This window comes from Labrus bergylta, chromosome 21 (genome assembly GCF_963930695.1).
Source record: "Labrus bergylta chromosome 21, fLabBer1.1, whole genome shotgun sequence".
NCBI lineage: Eukaryota > Metazoa > Chordata > Actinopteri > Labriformes > Labridae > Labrus > Labrus bergylta.
Window position 1 is genome coordinate 11,499,189 of NC_089215.1, and position 22,618 is coordinate 11,521,806.

The 22,618-nt window shown below is 39.4% G+C and overlaps 1 protein-coding gene across 2 annotated transcripts in view; it reads left to right on the forward strand.

The window, feature by feature from the left end:
- The window catches only part of LOC109996865 (BRCA1 DNA repair associated), a 28,849-nt gene that overhangs the window by 1,281 nt on the left and 4,950 nt on the right, over window positions 1–22,618 (forward strand). Inside the window, exons 2-18 of one of the 2 annotated variants that reach the window (XM_020651187.3) lie at window positions 835–922; window positions 1,018–1,071; window positions 1,169–1,249; window positions 1,345–1,433; window positions 1,526–1,562; window positions 1,662–1,786; window positions 1,972–4,626; window positions 4,796–4,869; window positions 5,728–5,851; window positions 6,393–6,450; window positions 10,437–10,540; window positions 11,041–11,237; window positions 11,328–11,415; window positions 13,844–13,921; window positions 14,083–14,123; window positions 14,592–14,675; window positions 17,336–17,393. In XM_020651187.3, coding sequence (XP_020506843.2) covers window positions 849–922; window positions 1,018–1,071; window positions 1,169–1,249; window positions 1,345–1,433; window positions 1,526–1,562; window positions 1,662–1,786; window positions 1,972–4,626; window positions 4,796–4,869; window positions 5,728–5,851; window positions 6,393–6,450; window positions 10,437–10,540; window positions 11,041–11,237; window positions 11,328–11,415; window positions 13,844–13,921; window positions 14,083–14,123; window positions 14,592–14,675; window positions 17,336–17,393 — 4,021 coding nt within the window. In that variant the 5' untranslated portion in view covers window positions 835–848. The remainder of the gene's footprint in view (window positions 1–834; window positions 923–1,017; window positions 1,072–1,168; window positions 1,250–1,344; window positions 1,434–1,525; window positions 1,563–1,661; window positions 1,787–1,971; window positions 4,627–4,795; window positions 4,870–5,727; window positions 5,852–6,392; window positions 6,451–10,436; window positions 10,541–11,040; window positions 11,238–11,327; window positions 11,416–13,843; window positions 13,922–14,082; window positions 14,124–14,591; window positions 14,676–17,335; window positions 17,394–22,618) is intronic. The other variant, XM_065949910.1, reaches the window with a different exon arrangement.

Sequence of the window (22,618 nt, forward strand, 5' to 3'; positions counted from 1 at the left end):
AGGTCTTCTGCCTTTTGTATTGCTGCGAGTCAAAGTGAAGTTACTGTTTTCCTGCAGTGGAGTTAAGGCGTTATGCCTTTGTTTTAATATCTGTCATCAAGCACTTCTGACACACACAGTAGCTTGAATAAAGTGTGGAAAAGAAATAGTGTTGGTTGCGTTATTTTAACCATGCAACCAAGTGAAATACAGTATCAAATGGAAGTTACTGCCTTTTGCCTTGGCATGACCCGTTATTATTATACAGGCAATGCAAAGGCAGAGTACCTTAACTTCCAAATAAGGGTCAAAGGTCATGTTTGAGCTAAAGATTTTTTATGAACGTTAATAACCTCATTAAAAGACAAAGAATTGCCACATTTCCAATATTCTGCCTGCGACTCATTTGGCTGGACAACAAAAAGACTTTAACGTAATTTTTCTCAGTTCTACACTCTGGCGAGTTAAGGTCTTTTGCCTTTGTAGGGCAGAATAGAGTCTATATGTACAACAAAGATGACCTGATCAAAGTACACAAAGATAATCAATTGTCATAACTTGACTGCTGCAGCAACATGAGGTTGTATAAATCACTGATATGGTGAGACTTTTGGGTGAGCCCGAGGTTTTTTACTTTCCAATAAACCACAAGAAAGTAAATTATAATACAACCACAGCAAAACATGTATTCTGTTTGAAGCTGACACACTGCAGAACAGTACAGAATATTTTTAAGGCTCAACGGACTCGCATGCTGTATCCATGCTGCTTTATTTCCCATAAACACATTCAATGTATTTCTCAGTAATACTAAAATGCATCAAATACCATGTCACTTATAGTTTTGTTTATTAGTGATAGAAATCACCATGACAACTCCAAAGGCAGCAGATGTAAAAAAGGGGATTTCTGTCCTTTGGGAGACTCTTCAATGTCCCATATGGTGAGTTCACTTCTTCTGAATTTACATTATTTTGGTGAATTAAGAGATTCATTTAGTCACTTTAATACTTACTTTTTGCCTTTTCTCATTTGTAGCTTGGATTTAATGACTCAACCTGTATCAACCAAGTGTGACCATCAGTTTTGCAAGTAAGTAATGTTTAATTCTGCTTAAAAAAAAGTTTAATTATTTTTTAATGCATTAATTAATCTAGTGTTTTTCTTTTTTCTTTTTTTTTTAAACCAGATTTTGTATGATGAAACTTTTGGACAATAAAAAACAAAATCAGGCAAGCTGTCCAGTGTGTAAAGCCAAGATAACCAAAAGGTTGGACAATAGTAACAATATGACAGTAGAAGAACATTCATTATTTTTTGATATTAACTTTATCCTAACAAGTGTGTATTTCTTTACCTGCACAGGAGCTTACAGGAGAGTCCTGGATTTCAGAGACTTGTTGGTGGATTGCAGGACATGATACAGGCGTATGAACATGACACTGGCACAAACTGTAAGAATACATATCGGACTTTTAAGTAATACTAAGTTTAAAAAATAAGCTTTAAATTCATTATTGAAAAACTTACCTTTTTATGTTTTCAGACTTTACTGGGATGTCCCAGCAAACAGAACAACCAGGGTAAGACTTTTAAACCTCCCTTACTAGCAATAAACAAATTCTAGTTTATTTAAAGTGGTTGCATAACTTTTATTTCCTCCTGTACTATCCTGTTTCCAGGGTCAAATATGTTGAAGCTACTAAATACAGTCAAGATATGTCATCTGAAGAAACAACAGGAACTGACCTGGAAAATGTGGAAAACAATGATGATGTTCCAAAGTCTCCCTCCTCAACAATAGCAGGTACAATTTTGCAGCCTAATATAGAGGGTCAGGTTTGTTTTATTTTAGAGCTATTACTCTGAAAGAGTAGATGGCAATTGAGGTAATAAATCATGGGTTTGTCTTATTATTTATTTAAAAAATACTTTTTTTTTTCTACAGAATAATTATTAATGCCATTTCACATTTTATTTCTTTTTTTTTAGCTCAGAATGATTTTGCTAGACTAATGGGTCTTCAAGACTCGAGTCCTTTTACGACAGAAAACGAAGGCCTGGACAGTGGCCTTGGTGGAGCTCCACCAACTTCTGACGAGAAAATTACAGGTGACTTCGAACCAGCTCTAACAGAAATAGCGAACGATGTGGAAAATATAAAATCAACACACAAAACAAAAGGTAAAATAAGAGTTCCTGAATCAGAAAAAGCCACTTCCAGAATTCCAGAGCAGACTCAACAACAACCTTTAAGAAAGTCCTTAAGGAGGAAGAAGAAGAAAACGGATGAGGAGCCTGAAAAGATTATTGATGACAAACAAAAGAAAAGTCTGGAGAAAGTGGCCGAGTGGCTCATGAAAGTTCCAGCTGAAGGAAGTATTGAATTTGAACAGCCACACCAAGACGCAGATGACTCAGACAGCTGCTCTTCCACTTCAACAATCGATGTCAAGCAACATTATAGTGATGTGTATGCTAGGAGAGAGGATCGTGCTAAATCTCTTGAGGAGCAGGTGTTTGGGACCGTGTACAAACGAGGGAACAGATTTAGCTCTCCTTTGTGCAATGTTTTCGCAGAACCACCAAAAACTGAAGACAGTGAGCTAACCAGAAAAGTTTCCAGAAGAGGGAAGAAAAAGACTGAAATCTATGCTGATTGTGATCAAAAAACAAGCTCAGAAAAAACAACTGAAAGCAATACTGAGGAAGAGCAACAAATGACGGAGGAAGTAAAGGACACAAGCAGTAACTTTTTTGAAAACTCAGACTTTATTGAAGTCAAACAGGGAAAAAATGATGTCAATAAAAATGAGGAAAAGTTGGACAATTTGCCAGAAAGTGACAAATATTGTAGTGTAAATGAGGTTTCCTGCCTTGTGCCTGAAACCAGACAGGAAAGAAATTTAAAGAAAAAGACTACTAACCCTGTAGAGCAGGTCGACAGTGATTTACAAGAAGGAGATAAGCAGGAAGTCCCGGAGCAAAAGAAAACTGGTAAGAGGAAAAAAGATGGGAGGCTTACTAGAGTGTCAAAACCACTTGATCTGGTTGGAGTCCAAAATGGAGAAACCAGTCCCATGGCTAGGCCAAGGGCAGAGGATGTTCAAGTTCATATTGAGAACTATCCAAGCAGCGAGGACCAAGAAGTTCCTCTCACAAGGAGTACAAGAAAAAGTAGAAGACTTCAAGTGTTCGTTGAGGAAGTCCAGGAAGGCCACAAGAGAGCAAACCTGAAAGCCATAGTTCCCCAAAAACAGAGCAATGTAGAATCTGATGGAGCTTCAGTCGAAACATTGGATGATAAGTTATCACCTAAGAATGGTAACATAACAAAGGTGGCTGAAATAAATGGATGTATTTACGATCAAGATTTAGGTGGCATAGAAAACATGGAGACGGATGGTGGGACTTCCAATTTGAGATCAACAGAAGAATTACCAAACACTGGAACCTTGTCCCAATCCAGTGCTGCTTGTTGTGTCCATGTGGTCCCAACATCTACAAGTCCAGCTGAAGCATCTGTGGTCGGTCCAACACCTGAAATAGACAATCCAACACATCATTTTCCAAACACTGTTCAGGTGGAGTCCTCAGCTAACGAGTCTAAATGTGCTGAAATGGAATATGAAGATGACAAGAACGACAGCGAACTGGACACAGAGCAACTTCTCAGAAGCTTCAAAGCCACTAAGAGGAAGTCTTTTCATCTCGGCGGCCCAAATGTGAAAAGAAGCCGTAGTTTAAATCAGGGAACTCTTGTAGGAGCTCAAACAGAGGAGAGCAAGCAAAATTGTGCTGGAGTAGAATCTGAAAGAAATGTAAGCCATGCCAAGAAGTCAGAAAACACCAAACCAGAGACATTAAGAGACAATGAAAACTTGTCTTTTGGCGATTTGATTCCCCCTTCTTACTCACCTGGTCACACAAGAAAAACAGATCAAGCGGTGCTTCAAGCCTCAATCCCTGATAGTATGTGTTCAGGACAACAACATGTCTCCGTTAATAGTGACCTTACTCCTAATAAAGTGTCCAAACATGAAATAGAAGGTTCGAGTCTTGCTGTTGTGCCCCCTGTCGTGGATTCTGGGCTCTGCTTCGCGGGGATTGAACATGAGAAGCTCAACGAAGCCTCAAAGAAATCTCAAATCCCTGAGAATCAGATCGAATGTACCACAGGGAACATCGGAGAAGTTGTTGAGATAAAAAACAGGGATTCAGATGCTGGAAGGGAAGAATCAAACAGTAGCGCGGATCATTTTTTAAATGCGCAATCATCTTTAACTCCTGACAGTCTTGGACTACCGGTTGCTCAGACTGACCCCGATACAAAGGCAAACAGTTTAAATGGAAGTGGACAATTCAGCGACCATCCTTCCAACAAGAGCAGGAAGAGGAGAAGGGCCCAGAGGCTTAACTCTTCATCCGAGTCAGACTGCAGTGAAGAGGAATTGCCAACGTTGAAAGATATCTTAGGAACATCAGCTCCCCCCTGTGCTCTGACTAAGGCCTCAAATGAAGCTAGCAAACTGGAGGATGTTCCAGCTGAAGAACCAGAACAGCTGAGCCATCCACCTGCCTGCGTCAGCCCTGATCATGTTAATTCCAGTCAAGGATCGGAGGACTTATTTGGGACCCCAGAAGAATGTGAGTTGACTCCTTAGTGAAATCTGTCTTCAAAGGTATTTTATTTTCTCACAAATCTGCCAGATTATGTGCTTGCTCTTTCCCATTGTTCTAATTTATATGTTCGTCGGAAAAGAAGTGATTCTCATGGATTTCAACACAAAACAATTTCACAATTTCCTCTCTGCAGGTGATGTTCCGGTAAATGACCACATTGTTTCTGTGGAATCGTCACAATTTTCGAGCGAAGTTCTTGTGACACAGGTAAATATGATTAAGTTTGCACTTAAAAACAGCATCTGTTATGGAAAAAAAAGTGTATGAAGTGATTAGATATTCCATTATATTGAATGTTACAAAATGTCACAAAATGTTAAGTCCATATCTTTGCCTGTTCAGCTCTACCTGCCTGCATTGTGCTCCTGCTGATGCACTGTCACATTACGCCCCAGAGAGGGCAGCCACCACATTTCCCCCGAACCAAACTGTCAGCTTCCCAGATGACAGACTACCCCGCTCTGTAAAAAATGTCCCCCTCAGCAGCTTTCTAAATTGCATTTCATTTACGTTAGCGGAAAACACCGCCTATGAGATGATTCTTGTTTTCTACCTCATCCATCTTCCCGCACTCTCACTTTTATCTGTCGACTGTATTTGACTGCGAGTTCGAGTTTCACACCCCGGGCTTTAGAAAGAGCCCAGGATTAAAAACATCTGAGAATACAGAGATTTGGTGCTTGTGTTGTGTGTCTGTGTAAATAATCAATGGGTGTACTTGAGGGGTAAACTCAAAGGATGAAATAACAAAGTATTAGCCCAGTGAAGCATTGAAACCATTTCAAATGTATAGATTTTGTTTTTGCAAACCTGCACAAGTTGGAAAATATGTTTACAAATCTAAGGTCTGATATGATAACCGACTCACTCTTTCTGACAAACTGGCTTTAGCTGTGTCACTGATTGACAGCCGTCATAGTTTGCATACAATTAATCTGCAGCTACTATGTGTCCCTTTAAATGTTGCATTGCTGCTTTTCTTTTCCTCCTATTCCCTGCCTTACATTTATTGAAGTGTCATAATTATAAAATGCCCTTCTTGATTCCTGTTTCCCTCTCCTCCAGCAAAAGATCGAGATGCAGAAGGAGCTGGTGCGGTTGGAGAAGTTGATGGCTCTGGTGTCAGAGGTGCTTCAGGAGAAAGAGGGCAGTCCTGTAAAAGAAGATCATCAGAGCAGCCAAACCACAGGTTAGCACAAACCACATATTTTACTTATAGCTGAAATGATAAAGCGCTGATTTGGCTAATAGATTAATTCTTGTTTAAGATTAAATGTATTTATTTGATCTTTTTCCGTTTTCTCTCTAAGATTAGATATATGCTAGTGCAAGTGTTATAGATTATGAACTCAATATCTTTGGACTTTGAACATTTTGTCAGACGTTTTAAAGATGTCATTCTGGGCTCTAGGAAACAGTAGTAGTCATTTTTTACTACTTTAATGGACAAACCAGTTGATCCAGGAATTTAAATAATGATGCAGTAACAGCTTCAAACCCAAAGCCGACAATTTTGGAACATTAAAATAAACATGTAGGGTAAATATGAAAGTTTGCCCAATTTGTAAAGATTGAATAAGGCACAGATCAGGGAAAAGTTATTTGATTGTAAATAGAATATTATCTTAGTGAAGCCTCTAAACAGAGTCTCTCCTTTTGATTTGTTTGAAGTCATGTCGGAGTTTGTTGCAAGTACTGAGAGTTTATGGAAGTGTTTTTTTTCCCATCAGGTCCTAACGCACACAGACCCCTTCCATCTGACCAGAACACAGACCAAGGTTCAGACCAGTAAGTAAACACGACGAAATGAACTTTGAGTATCAATACCAAGACATTTCTGTTTCTGCTCAGACTCCGTCACTCTCTCCTGATTTGAGTTCAAGGCACTTAACCGCAAAAAAACTGTTCCTGCCTTCTTAATGAAAGTAAATAATATGAAATTACAATCAAGTTTCTCTTAATGTTTATACAAAATCATTGTCAATACATAGCATTAATGGCTAAATCTTTAGTAGGGCTTTCACACTTGCAGAAAACTCCAGAAAAGTTTTTAGACTTTATACAGAGTTTCTTCTCCTGCCAGCCCCATAGTATTTTTTCCATAAAAAGTACACTTTGAATTGAATTCGATCAAACTTTAAAGGCAACAACTAACCTTTTGGGGAAATATGGTTCTGTAATTCTCTTTTATATGAAGCTACTACCATCATTTTCTGAGCTTAGCTTAGCTTAGCATGAAGACTGTAAACAGGTGAAAACAGCTAGCCTGACTAGCGGAAAGGTTTTGTTGGTGGTCACTAGGCCGATCAGCTGTGAACACCTTCCAGTCAAAGCTGATTTCAATAACAAACGGAATGAATGAAATATCATCGTGCAATGTATTTCTCTCCTCAGAGGCCCTTATACATTGTTAATACATCTTAAATGGAGCTACATATTAAGCAGAACAATAACTGGAGCAAGTGGCATGTAATTGGTCTCTTTGAGTCTTTAACTGAAGGAGAAAGTTAGGAAGTGTCTGTGTGTGTGTCTGTGTGTGACTGTATGCGTGCGTGCGTGCGTGCGTGCGTGCGTGCGTGCGTGCGTGCGTGCGTGCGTGCGTGCGTGCGTGCGTGCGTGCGTGCGTGCGTGCGTGTGTGTGTGTTGCTAGCTTGGTTCTCAGAGGGTGATGCATCTGGAGAGGACAGGCGGATAATCTCACTAATGAACCCAGAATCTGCTTATGCTGTGGAGAATAAGAAAGTCATTACAGACTGCATCTTATGTGTCATTTAGAGCACTTAAAGGGGAAACTTGTGTTGCCACAGTCATTTATCTCTCCTGCTTGACTGCTCCACCCCCCCAACCTCTCGCCTTGCAGGGAACTAAGTGCACTCCTTCAGGCAAGAGAGAGGGAACAAATGGAAATAGATGACAGATGAAAGCACAGAGGGTCTTAGTTAGACAAGTTCCAAATTAAAAAAAAAAAAAGGATATGCTCCATGAGGGAAAGGGAGAAGTTGGAGGAAGAAGTTAGCGCTGACAACAGTTTTCAATGAGCCTTTATTACATCAATGCTGGTTGTTTAGGTGTAGGCCCTCTGCCAGTTGTCTGGAAATTTACCCAAAACACAACAAAGGAAATAAAATCACCTGCAAATGAGTATTAACTGTCTTGTAGTCCATTGGAAATAAAAGACTTGATTAATTTGAGATCAAGTTAATGCTCGATAATGACTTTTGGTAAAACATCTTCACACTTAACAAAATAGCATAGTGCACTGACAGTTTTGTGTCTTCAGTGGTTTAGTTCTTCTCCAGCATGTTTTGATTATGTCTCTTTAAAAATGTCTCAGAAGTCACCTGATCAGATGAATCAAAGGTTAAGGTCACGTCCATTCCAGACCTCGTGATGTTGAATACTTTATCTCAGCAAAGCCCAGAGAAATACCTGCTTTTAGTTAGTTTTGTTTGTTTGAAAAAACAATTGGACATTTTTTTTTTCCCTTTATTGGATAGGAAAGCTGAAGAGAGACAGTAAATGTTGGGAGGAGAGAGTGGGGGATGACATTCAGCAAAGAGCTGAACAGTGAGGTTTATGGGTGTACTAAAGGCCCGACTGATATATTGGCCAGCTTAAAATAAAATAAATAAAAACCCAGTGACTATCGGTATCGGCTAATTTTATCGCAGATATGCGCCGATAGTACGAGATTTATTAACCAGTCAAATAGCATTTAATCCGAGTTTCATTGTATTACACTAGCAGTTGTCTGTCACCAGCAGAGGGCGCTATGTGGATTACAACAAACATCATCACTCTCCAGAGTGTGAAGCGGTGATGCATGTACATGCACAGTTAATTACACAGTTGAATTATTCAGCTCTTTATACTGTATCTTTCCCACAAGTGATAACTTTGTTTGAGGGATCAAAGCAATACATGTGTAAATTTAAAAATCTATTTATCTCTACAGATCTCAGAAAGATATCGGCTGATAGATCGGTATCAGGTTTTTTTTCCCGTCTCCCTAATATCGGCATCCGCCCCAAATATCCTGCACCGGTCTGGCCCTTCTCTGTACACGGGCCGCGCAACTTAACTGCCAGGCTTTCTGGCGCCCCATTATAGTTTGTTTTTGTACTAATTTGAAATGATGAGTGGATAATCTCCTCTCACTTTGCCTTTCATTTTGTGGAGAGAGAGAGTGAGAGACGTTCTCTGGTGTTAAGTCCCTTTGTAAATAATTGTGTTTGCAAACTCTCCTGTTTAATGTTAGCCTCAGCTTGTGCTGTTTCTTTGTTTATTTTAGTGTTCTGTATTTTTCTCCCAATTATTTTCATTTTCAATAAGTTTCCCTATTCCAGCCACAGCTGCAATTCAACCATAAGGGGCACATTCTAGTTTGCGATAACAATTGTTAAAGTTTGAATGGCTGCTGCTCAGCTGAAGATGTTCATCATGACGCACGTACAGATAAACTAATCCAGTGTCTTGTTGCCTGTATGGCTGCATCAGTGACTTGAATCAAAGTGAAAACTGTTTTGATTCAGAGAACACAACTTTACTAACCACATACTTTTGAGTTAAACAGAAGAAGAACCCACACGTTAAAATATACCCATGTAGAATATATAGATTGGAGACTTCAGACATCAATAGTTTTATGGATACATTTGACTTTTAAGAGGACTTTTTTTTTTTTTGCTTCAGTGAGATTATATATCTCTCTCGGTTTGCGAAACCCGAGAATACTTAAAGCAGACATCTTGCCGTGCAGGTGACAAGCTTTGATTCATACTTTCGAATGACCTTCTCACCTCTGCACTGAGGTGACCTGAAATCAGATTTTAGAGAGGCGTGCCGTGCATGTGAGATGAGATGAGATGAGATTCAACTTTATTGTCATTACACATATACAAGTATAGAGTAACGAAATGAGGTTTGGCATCTCACCAGAAGTGCAAATAAGCAGAAAGTGCAAGAGTCTGTGCTATGTACAGTAATTCTGTGCTATGTACAGTAATTGCAAAATTTACAGATGTGGACAAAAAAAAAGTGAATTATTAGGTAAATCTGGATGGCTGGATTAATGGGATGCAATAAATATAAATAAATGCTATAAATATGTAATGCTACAAAATAAGTAAATAAGTGTGTTCTTAGGATTATAATATACAGATTAAGATGCAGTGAGCATGTTATACAAGTTTACAGATAATTTAAAGAATATGAACATACTATAATACAATAATACAGATGGATGAGAGATGTGTGTGTGTGACCAGGAGGAGTGGTGGGGGGATGATGGGTGTGAGGTGATATGGAGGTATTTAACTGTATTTAAGTAGTTCAGTTAAACTGGAAGAGATGCAGACATTGTTGTTGCACTGCTTGTCGTCCTTTTGTAATCTGTAGAAGTTCTCAGTCTTGAGCACATGTTCCTGCAGTAGGAGCCCTGATAGTGAGACTCTGTGAGTGTGATTTTTTTTAAAAAGGAGCTGGAGACTCATCAGTCCTCTCTAGTATGCTTCTTTGTCTCTATATGTGTATTATAGTGTCTGTTCTATTCTATTAAGAGAGTAACGTCCAATCTGCTCCCAGGAATGTTTTGATATGATTTGATCCATCATTCTTTATCTCCAGCTTGAACAAAATTGAAATGAAAGTTATTATTCAGCTGTTTGTACTTTAAAGCAATGATGCACCTGCAAATGCAAACACTGCAAAATCCATAAATTCTATCCTTTCAAAACAATACAGGATGTCCTCACACTAACTGCCTCTATTTGCAGGAAAAGTCATCTTGAAGCAGAACCAGAGCCCACAACAAGATCATCTGGTGACAAAGTTGTGATCAAGCCCGAAGTGTCAGAGCACAGCAGCACTGTAGAGACTGGTGAGACTACTGACACAGTGTCAGGAACTGACAGTGTCTTTTAGAAGAACAAAGCAGAAAAGAAACATTTTAACAACCTTTCTATTAAGCAAACTTTTTCTTTTATGACAAGCTTTTGATTCCATACCATTCACTTCAAATTTGCCACATACACATATACAGCCAGCGATATTTTGTTGGTCAGGTGCACATTGGAGACTATGCTAGTTACTGATACGATACAGTATGATACAATATGTTGTCCCTTAGGGGGCCCGACCAATTTAGCAGCCAGCTTATACTATCGGCCATGTTAGAAACTCACGGCTGCTGCAGTGAGGACAGCCATGACGCTGTTGCACAAAACATACATCCTTAAAAAGTTGAAGTCAAAATTTTAATATGGATGGACACAAACATTGAAAGTATTACTTTGTGTAACAGATAACTAGAAATTTACTTTTTCTCTGAGAAGAATCAGGATCGTATTTTCATTTATTTTGTCTCCTCTCTCTGTTCAGCAGTGCAGCCCTCCACACACACACTGCCGAGTGTTAAAGGCACTGGAGCTTCCAACACTCCTATTACAAGTTCAGCGACCAAAACATTAAAGAACAACGTGTCTCCGTCAGAAGACAAAGAGAACAGCACTCCTCCGAGAGAAAGGAGTAAAGCCGCGATGGTTCTGGTGTCGTCTGGGTTGAGCTCCAACGAGCAGGTTTGAATCAACTCAATAAATGTGTTTTTGTTTCTTTTAAGAGCTTTGCATGCTTGGGTAAATTAACCAATCAAAAGTTGCCTCCGACAGATAATGGTGAAAAAGTTTGCCAAGAGAGTTGGTGCCCTCGTGGTTTCCCAGGTAACACCAGAGGTGACTCACATCGTCATGCACACAGGTCAGTATTAGTGTTCATCCATCCAACAGGTTTTTAATTCATGTTTGATATATGACAATTAAATCGGCTTTTAAATATTCCACTTAAGGTCTTTTGAGGTCCTGTTTTTAAATATTTTCTTCAGCAGGAACATTTAAATTTCAAGAAGTACATTGTTCTTTGAACATGAAGTTCCAGCTTGTTTTGTGCGTCTTTGTAAAAGCGCTCCTCAGAGATAAGCTCTTTGTTTCTCTCTCACCCACTCGCGCTCTCCTCCAATCGTCTGCTCGGTGCTAATTACCCTCTCTGATAGATTATTTTTAATTTCAGAGCTCGCTGTCTCCAAAGCACCATATTAACTCACTGTTTAGGACTTGTTTTAAATTTATTGAGCAGCTGTTTGCTGGGTAACTTAAAAAAAAAAACAGGAACATTGCGCCTGTTGATCTTTGTGGTGAGGGGTTGGAGAGGAGCAGGAGTTTTCACTTTCTTACCGTGAGCAGAAAGAAAAAAATCATTTCAAATAAAGAAATATCGATACAGTGCACTTGACTCTTGCCTGGAATACAAATCAATGATAACGAGTGTATTTCCTGAGGGAAGAATAACCCCAGTGATCAACTGTGATTTATGTCTGTGAAGCTCCTCACAGTCTGTGATCATTTCAGACAGTCTAGAATTATGTTTAAAAATGATGGACTATATGTTAACATACAACTTCTTATCCGCTGGGTATTTTAATGGTTCGTTTGTACTTGTGGATGCCAGCAAATATTTCTTTCAATGTCAAGGAATCTCAGTACATTTCCCATGACCAGGGAGTGTCAACAGCACAGACCAAGATGCCACTGAAAGCAACAATCAAGTTAGCCGTAGTCTATATATGAGGCTGGGTTTTGAGTTCCAACATCCAATTTTAGGGATTTTATTTGTAACTCATTAAACTTGAACTGTAGGTTTGCCGTAACTTAATTGAGTTGTTCTTTTTTAAATACTGACTCATAAGCAGATTCTCTATGTTTCCTAGTTGGACAGTCATCTTTATTGCTCATGAAAATAGCCCTTTTCACACATGCACTTTCCCAGAGTTGCTCTTTTACACATGTCCCTCACAGTGAGAGATTGTCATTGTTTGCAAGAAAAGTCGCTTTCACATATGCATTTTCTATAAAATATTTCAGGCAGGCTGCCCCTGATATCCTCTTCACTAGCTTGTTCACACATGCACCTCACAGCAGGAGAATATCCCTGTCAGACGGGAGGGGGAGTTTTAGGAGGAAGTGCATGATGTAAAAAAAAACAAAAAACGCTGCTGTGGTGGAAGAAGCAGCAGAGTCTGATGCTATGAGGATAATTTATGCCCTTGGTCCAATAATATCATTGCTACATATATTTCAAATCATTATGAGGCAGTTTCATAACGTGCACAGAGATAGCATCGGGCATGCAGTTTATGGTCCTTTGTTGGCCGCATTAAAGAAACAACACCTTCACCCGACCACTCACTTGCAGTGAATTTGAAGAATAATTCTGAGTAAAGTGGGAGTAAAAAATGTGGCTGTTTGGGTTCACACATGCAGCTCACCCCGAAAATTTTGGGCAGTTTTCAAAAGTTTTGTGCATGTGTGAAAGCACCAACATTGGAATGCCTACAACATATCCAAGATGGCTGATGAAGCAACAGAGTCTTTATATCACTGCTACATGTCATTGGACATAATCACAGTATAAACAAAAGAACGTACTGGCAGTCAGAGTAGGAAGCAGCTGAACTGTTCCGTGAAGATCTCATTGGTTTTACAACAGTTCCATGTTTAAGTTCACACATGCAGCTCACTACTAGATTTTTTCTTATTTTATTTCCCAGAGTGAAGTGCATGTGTGAAAGGGGCTCATGTTAAAACCTGGTCACTATTAGATGTGCTCTTGCTGCGTTTAAAATCTGTCTGAAGGTTTCAGGAGGACCAGACTTACCTGCCAGAGCGGATGAAACAGGATGTTACAGTTTCCTCTGGTTTCCAGATTAACTGTAAAGGTCGTCAGTGTGGAACATCACATAACTCTTTTTTTTTTTGACAGTATTATGAGCAAGATTTACACAAGTGGTTTAACTGTAACTAGAAATGACAGCATAGTAAAAAAGTAATTTCTGGGAAGAGTGAGCAGAAGTTACAACCTTATGAACAGCTTTTTATGAAGTATTACATTCATACTGTCCGGATCACAGTCTGGTTCTATCTGCTCACTAGATAACGACACTTTTTTTTATAAACATTCTAAACAAGGATAAACTCAAGTTTGTTCTCCTGACAGTAAACTTTATTTACATTCATGGAAAATAGTCGTTAAGTGAAGCCATTCTTCTTTGTCTAATTCACTTTAATTAAAAGCTTTACATGCATTCTCGTACTATTCAACATCTTTTCACACTCCTTCCTTTCTCCTCCAGACGAACAACTGGTTTGCGAGCGCACACTGAAGTACTTCCTCGGCATCGCAGGCAGGAAGTGGGTTGTGAGCTTCCAGTGTAAGTCCTCCTGACTCCCATACAACACTAAGTCTAAACACAGAACGGCATGAAGTGGAGGCATGGTCTGGAATAAAAGCAGTGTTACATAATACTCTCCCCGGCAGAAGAGGGTATGTGTTTCTGACAATAAGCTCATGAGCTCTTGTTCCTCTCTGCAGGGATTTCAGAGTGCTTCAAGCAAAAGAAACTCTTAGACGAGGTACGCTCGCCTGTTGTCTTCACTCTGTGTGTCTCCATGTTGAATTAAGGCTGCATGATGAATCTCTCCATGTGGTTCGCTGTGATAACTCATCAATTATTTGACATCCATTTGCTTGAGTAATCCCTGCAACTTGTTCTGAGCTGTGCAAAGTATAATCCCTCTCCAGATTTTGTTTAATATCTCTATTCATTCTAAAACTTTTTCTCAGGTTAGTTATTAGCATTTAGAAGCATCGTATCGTGTATGTAGAGAAGGAAGCCATACAATAATAATAAACTGTCAGACTGAAGGATGCTCTGTGTACTCATGAGAGCATTTTTAGGCCCTCGGAAATAAATTAGATTACAGTAAATAATTGCTTCAATGATTTAAAAGTAAATAGCATCCACAGTTGCATACCTTTGGGATTAATGCTCTTCTGCTTAATGTACAGATACTGAAGTCGTTTGCTTTGTTTGCTGACAGAGCGTCTATGAAGTCAGAGGTGACGTCGTGAACGGGCCGAACCACCAGGGCCCCATGAGAGCTCGTACCACTGACAACAATAATGTGAGTCTCCTCCACACTGTATCTAACATCTACAGTATCTATTAAGGGTGGGACCAAATATCAAAGCGGCAATATAAAAGTTAAAAACCAAAATCAAAGAGGCTCTTTTCTTTCACCTGCATGCAACTTAAAGGGTTTTGACTTCTAGTTTGACATTATTTACACCGTTAACACACGAAGAGACACATCAACACAACAAAGAAGGGGTGGGAGGTACATGAAGTTTAATTAAAGCTGTAATATTTTACCTTTTAACTTTTTCAAACATGTCTGAGATACATTTAAATAAATTATGGAAAATAACAGAACAGAATTAATTTTGTTTCCTGAAGTATTTTTTAAGGAATACCAACTAAATCAGCATGAATGAAAGTTAAAGTTCAGAAACAAATCAACCCTGACTAATTCTCAACTGCAGAAAAATCAAAAATGAATGCTTACCACGGAGTAAAAATCCATTTATTTCTGTCAATAGCGGAGAATGTTGCACTCATTAATTACCCTGCTGGCTGATGGAGGGAAAAAAAGGTACATAGCCTTAAGTCTGGTTAACTTTAGTCCATCAAGTACTGACTTTTTAGTACTGATCACTGTGACATCAATTCTTCATTTTCACATTTATTTGTATAAATATGAATCTGAAGCGTTAAAGTTTTATGTTCTAGCTTGTGACCGTCTGTGTCTGTGGGCAGGTAAACACGATCAGGTGCATTAAGAGTTCATGTTCCGTTCATCCGTCATGCAGCGAGCAAGAGCTCAATGAGAGAAGAGAAATTGTTGCTTGGCAAGGCAAGCTGCTGAATACGATGGGAGTATATAAGAGCAGTATTTTTAAACTCATTGCCTTAGAAACGTTATACAGTGCTAAAAAACCAAAGTCCTTAAATGAAAGAGACATTGAAGTTATAGCCATTAAAAGACAGATCGTATTGTGAGGCTTAATGATACATCAGGTTTCTGTCCAGAGTCATACACAGAGAAACACAATTATACTTTTCCTTGTCAATCCCCAAACTAAGATCATTCCCTTTTTAAAGAATAAAAACCGAGCCATACATTTACTGAAGAAGCTCTTCTTTTTCTAATGTTTTGAAGTGAATTCAAGCTGTTTGCTTGACATTGTTTTCTAATTGACTGTTAAATATTAGTCCATTCTGTCAGATTATTCTAACCTTCTTTTATAGCATGAATGTCAAGATTAATCATAAACAAACAACAAAAGGGTCTAAAAACTTAACAGACATTAGTCTAGGGATGATTTTGTAAGTGTAATTCTGTTTTATGTGAATGTTTTCATACTCATGTTTCTGAAAACAACCATCTGAATAAATAGGAGTCAAATACTCCTCACAGGAGCTTTAAATTATAAAAAGATCCAGAAACAATCGTCTAAACATAGAACCTTTTAGTGGAAGAAAAGATCTGAAATGAAATACATAACAACACTAACTTCCTGTTCAGTGTCTGACCCCAAATAGAAGTCTTACTCTGTGAAGAAAATCAAATAAAGTGCCCCAATAACGAACAGCACATATACCTATTTCTTCCTATTGCACCATCCTCTCATCCTCTTCTTAGCTCAGGCCATGTTGTAAAAAAAAAAAGAAAAAAAAGAAAAAGCTAATTGTAAGTTCGCTCCTGGTGTAAGGCCAGCAGCTCCAGTTCTGTTCCCACTGATGGGGAAAATTAGAAATGGCTGGATGTCATGTCGGCTGTATCCCTGCCTTTTGAAGGAGCTCTGCTAATTGAATTAGTCTGTCATTTCAGGCTCCTTTAAACGGCTTCAACACATTCACAGCACTCCGATGGAGGCAGACAGATTGTCCCGTTCGTACTCGCTCTCCGTCATCTGCTCTGCTCTGACAAACAGACTCGGAGGTTAAAAATGAGGAGCCAGGACTCTGTCACCTGAATGTTGATGCACAAGAAATCTGTCAAAGAGGCAGTGTGTGTGTGTGTATGCACGTTATCACACACTTTAATACCCCCCCCCCCCCCCCCCGAAGGACATTAGGTGTTGTCTAAATTAAAAATCAGTAACAGAAACACTTTTTCATCTCAGCAAGCACCTCTGGCTAACGATCGTTATGGAGGTGTGAGAAATTAGTATTTCTCTCTCCAGCTGCTTGGACATTTATCTTCCAAACACTTCCATCCAGCCGCCCTCGCTATATGAGACTGTGAGGTGAGATGCACTTTTCCTTTTGGGTAGTTACCACAGTTCAAGGAAAGAACTTTACATTCCCATTTCAAGCCGTGTTATTGACCCTGAGTGCAATAAAACAATGTGTCTGTGTGCCAGGGCGGGTCGTTTTTCTTAGAGCACTACAAGCGGGACGACTATTACCTCGGTGGTTGCTCTTACTGTTCAACTCATCACTGAATTTACTGTTTTGCACGAGGCTTGTGGATGTTTTTAACACACTTTAGTGAGGAGAACCTGCAATGAACTGCAAGATGTACTTGGTGACGTATCGGTGTAACCCTTCAGAGTGAAAGAGTTCAGGAACAATACAGTGCTGTGTTGTCAAAGCTGTTTCATAGAACTGTATTATTGAACTATTTTCTGAGGGTTAAGTCTACTGAAGGAACATCCTTTTTGATCAACATCGCACATAAAATCATTTGAACCTTTTTCTTTCTTTTCTCGTCTTTTTTAGCTGCTCATGAACGGCTACAAGATCTGCATCCAGGGCACTTTTACGGACATGACCACAGGTAAACACATCAGATTTAATGAAAATGTTATGACAGAGAAGTTGGTAAGAGAGACATGATTCCATTATCGCAACCAAAACCGGACAAATCTTAAGGTTTGATGTTGATTCTGTTGAAAACTGAGATTTGAATTGATTAGATTTGGTGATTTAAGAGATTGTTTTGGTTTAAAGACTTACTTGCTTTCATAATGTGGCGTGTTACTGCAATGGGGGGGAGGGCTTAAAACAAGGCTTAAAATTTCAGCATTTTATATGTATGAAACAAATATATGACGATTCAGTTTGTGCTCTTTGGAGAAACTGGTCGGTGGATTTAGTTACATTAATAGGGCTTTCACACTTCCAGAAATGTCCTAAAAATCTAATATTTCCAGGAGTAGCTGTATGTGCGAACACAAACAGCTGAATGTTTCGCTCGGACTTCACTTGGAGTTTCTCCTGCCAAGGTCGCCCTAGTATTTTTTCCGTAGCGAGTCCAATAACGCTGATGTGAAAACGCAGCAGGATATTCTCCGGAGAATTCACCTCCAGCCAATGGGACTGGGACTCGGTATAAAAAGTGTAAGCTGTGATCTCAGTGCACGTTATTAAAAGGTTTCATTCCGTTTTCTGTTCGTCACGATGTTCTCCTCCGCTCTTTTGTTGATAGTGTGATTCCAGGCAAATCATATTGGGGACTCTGTTGCTTGATCCGCTACTTCCGCGTCTGTTTTCTTATGTCATGTCTTACCTCAGGGGACCCCCCCCCCCCCTCCACCCCCCCTCCTGTCTGACAGGGTGTGAGGTGCATATATGAACAGCCAGGTCAAGAGCTTATCTTCAGCAGTCCTGATGAAGTTATCTTTTCAGGAGTGCACATGTGAAGACGGCTTAGATTCCTAATGCTAAGCTAACCTGAACCTGCATGTAGCTTCATATTAAGCCCCAAGATGTAAAAGTTTTATAAACTGAATGTTGAAGTTTGTACATTTATAGTTAAATTACACATAATAAAACAGCTCATATTTTGAGGTGAGGTTCTCCTTTTTGATTCATGAAAATATGAAGGATCCTTTTAAACTGGACAGATTTTCCCCAGATCTCCAGCACACTTTGCTAATGTGTTGCAAAGTCCTGACATCAGTTCCCGGTTCATGCAGTGAAGTCAGCATTTAAAGTGTAGATATTGATCTCATTAAGATAAGCACACAGGCGTCCTGCAGTGACACCAGTCAGTGAGCTGTTTTTTTTTTTTTTTTTTTTTTTTAAATGTGTTTCAATTATCTGAGCATCGGGAATTTACACTCTCTATTGAGCTCTGTAAAAAAACAACTGTGAGGTCTGGGGAGTTCTGTGAAATAGAGACGTAACATGTAGTATTTCTATTTCTTTTGCAAAATATAAAAATCTATTAGTTTCCTCTTCTGAAGTTTTTATTCAGAATAGTGTTACAAAGAAAAAAAGATAAAGCTCTCACCCTCTACAGCCACAGTTTAATTTTTCTATCATGTGTGTTTTTCTTGTTTGTGTCGCACTGAACAGAAATTAAAAAAATTTGGATATTGTCTTTGATCACTACACAAAAAAAAACAAGAAATGTTCCTTCTTTGTGTGCGCATGTTTTCAAATACCCGACTACGATTCCTCTCAGGCTGTTTGCCCTATTCTGCTTTCTCCATCAAAAAGGACTTTTCAGAATAAACACTTATTCACTTTTATTGATGTCGGTTTCCTGCAGGACTCTGTTAGACGTCCATTTAAAAGAGAAAACAACAATAAAGAAAAAAAAAGAAGGGCACTTCACAGAGGTTTTGACTGACACAGCTTGAAACCTGTGCTGTTTTTTTTATTTTTTTAACCCCTGTCATTTCAGCACTAGAGAACGATGACAGGTGTTTCCAGAGTGTGGGTGCATTGAATACAGATTAAGGAGTTGTGTGAGACATTTTTTGGTGAGGTTTTGTCATATCGCACAGCGGTTGCTATGGTGTCAGTTAGCTGGGATGATTTTTTTTCTTGTAAAACAGAAGAAATGGACCTTCAGTGATTACCAAAGTGCTCTTGCTGTTGTCAAAAAAAGATCAATATCAGATTTTGAGACAGTTAAAAAAAAAAAACTATTAAGAAAGGGGGGGAATAAACACTTTTTACCAGTATGTTGGAACCATTACATTACATCTTTGAACTGGAGTGCAGATGTAATCCTCGTGTGGCGTTAGGTAGCTGCTTATTAAACAGACTGAAATAAGGACTGGCCAATAAACCAGGATATACAGTAAGAATTTATATTGATAGAGTTTATGTTGCGTTACAATATTGTTATGTTTCTTCCAATGAGCTGCCAGTTTGTGTATTTTTCCTCTCACTGTCTCTCACCCTGTTCTCTGTCTCTCTCTCTCTCTCTCTCTCTTAGCAAGACTCAAACACTACCTGAATACCGTATTTTCCGCACTATAAGGCGCACCGGATTATAAAGCGCACCTTCAATGAATGGCCTATTTTAGAACTGTTTTCATATATAGGGCGCACCGGATTATAAGGCGCATAGAATAGAAGATACTGCAGTCAAACGTTTGACTGGGGTTGCGTTATGCATCCACTAGTTGGAGCTGTGCTAAAGGGAATGTCAACAAAACAGTCAGATAAAGTCAAACTTTATTAAGCGTTCTGACAACTCCGTTCACTCCCATGGTAACGATGTTCAAACGTTAATGTGCATATTAACAATATCTCCCAGCCTTGTTCACTCTTCTCCCAAACGTGGAGGGGAACTTTTCCCTGATTCAGTAAACACGTAGTAAAAGAAACAGTCTGACACCACTAAATCAAACGTTAGTGCATTCACAATATAGTAACTCTCGAAATTGTTCATTCATTAGTGCATTCACAATATCTCCCAGCCTTGTTCAGTTGTAAACACGTAAAAGAAACACAGTCTGATACCGCTAATTCAAACGTTAGTGCGTAACTCAACATTGTTCAGTTACGTATAACACGTAAAGCTCACTTTTTCAGTTCATTCCCCGTCCACGAATCCCTCGAATTCTTCTTCAGTGTCCGAATTGAACAGTTGGGCGAGTACGGCATCCAACATGCCCGGCTCCCTCTCGTCATTATCCGAGTCAGCGTCGCTGAGCGCCGTGTACAACCAGTATGGATCAACCAATTAACCAATTGATCCATATATAAGGCGCTCCGGATTATAAGGCGCACTGTCGTTTTTTGAGAAAATTAAAGGCTTTTAAGTGCGCCTTATAGTGCGGAAAATACGGTAACATGAATTTACATTTGCTGTGTTTAAGGAGCATTCGCATTCATTCTTCATTTCACTAACGGGTTGTTCAAAATCCCCACAAACTGAAAGTTCCTTCTGGAGCTTTTCTGTTTGGATTGTGCGTCGACCTTCAAAGGGTTCTCAGAGGTCTTCAGATTGAAGGGGTGGAGGGGGGGGGGGGGTGGAGGGAGTCCTCTATCATGTCATGTCATATCATGTTACCTAGCTGGTGTGCAGTGTCTACCACTGACTGCTCAGGGGTGACGCTCTGCCACATGTGCTGCAGAGTTTTTCATTATACAGCTGAATTGAATACTTGATTCTGATTGGCCTAACAGAATAATCATGCTTAAGAAGAATAAACCATCTCTATGCAGAGCAGACGATTGCTAGGGACACAGTTCTAATCACAGCATCTTGAGGACTAAGTGTAATCATTTCCATCTGAGGAAAGAAACCTTGTTCGTTTAACGTCAGCGTGATTACTTTGAGGGAAAAGAGAAAAGAGAAGAATACAGCGATGATAATGGTCGAGAAATCTATAAAACTGCATGTAAATGAATGAAACATTTAACTGAACATGGTATGGGATACGGGGACGTTTAGAGACTGTTGAATGGAAAAGAAATAGTCAACAGGCTCCTCCAGTGAGCTGACGTAAAGAGTCAGTCAGGAGCTGCACTGATCCATGTGGACCCGTTCACCTCGTCTCGCTTCACAATCAGTGGAAATATTTTGTTAACCGTTAATAAAGCTATTGGTTAGGGTCTTAACTCGCACTGTATGGATTCCTTTGCTATAACAACTGGCTCACTTTATTTCACCTCCTAAATAAACCATCGACTTGCAGCATGCCCGTCTGGAAAAGTTGCATTATTACAGAGTTTCTAAATCAGCTTGAGCTCAATCATTAAACATGCTAATGTGGCTTACATTTCATAGCTCCGCCCACCAGTTAGTTTAGAACTGAAGAAGCCTCTCAGAGGAGAGGTGGAACATCTGCAAGATCTTCAACCAAGTCCAGTTGCCTTTTGGATCAAGTTTCAAAATCACCTTGAGCCTTTTCTCATACATTACCTTTTCTTTAAAAAGCATCAGGGTACATGAGCTGATACCAACATATCTGTGATAGGCTCGCATTGATACTGATGATATCAGCTGATCTAGATCTCTGGTCCTATAGCTTCTGCACTGACTCAGTCCTGATATTTAAACTGCAAAAGACTAAAGTAGAAATTTAAAAGTTGCCCTTTATGCAAAATTCTTCATTACTTTATCCTTCATGAATGACTAGACGTATAGATCATGTGTGAAGGTCTCATGGGAGCCATCGCTTGAAAACCCTCGAGGCAGCAGTCTTCGGTTTCCTTCTTCCTGGAGCTCTTAAAAGTGCTCCTGCAGCAGCATCCTCCCGCTGCCCGCTCGATCGATGAAGCTTTGCTAATGGCTCGACATCTGCTAGCTTAGCGTGAGGAATTTTAAAGACTTTTTTTTTTTCTTACGTGGCATAAACATTAGGATGGAGTCTGTTTTTCTTCAGCCCAACACGATTCATCCATCATTGAATTGCTCACATTGTTGTATATAAATTGATGAGGTTTTGGAGTTGCACAGAAAATACCGCGAGAGGATTGAGGTTTTCCTGACTCCAGAGTTCTCGTGTTCATGGCGAGGGAAGATGCTGATTTGAGAAAATGTTAAGGTGTGTAGCGTGTCTGATATGAAATGAGACACAACTATGAACACATTTACTCCAAACCGAGTTAAACATGTGCTGACTGATGGAGTAAAATGGACATATTGATGTGACTGGACTTGTTTATTGACCTGTTTTCCATCCGAACGATCAAAAGGAAGTCTGCGTATAAAACGAGTCTGCTGCCACGTATTCCCTCGGGTTAAAGGGATGAAAGTGGAGAAGAGACGGTCACCACTCAATGCCAACCATCATGTGCATGTGTGTGTTGCAG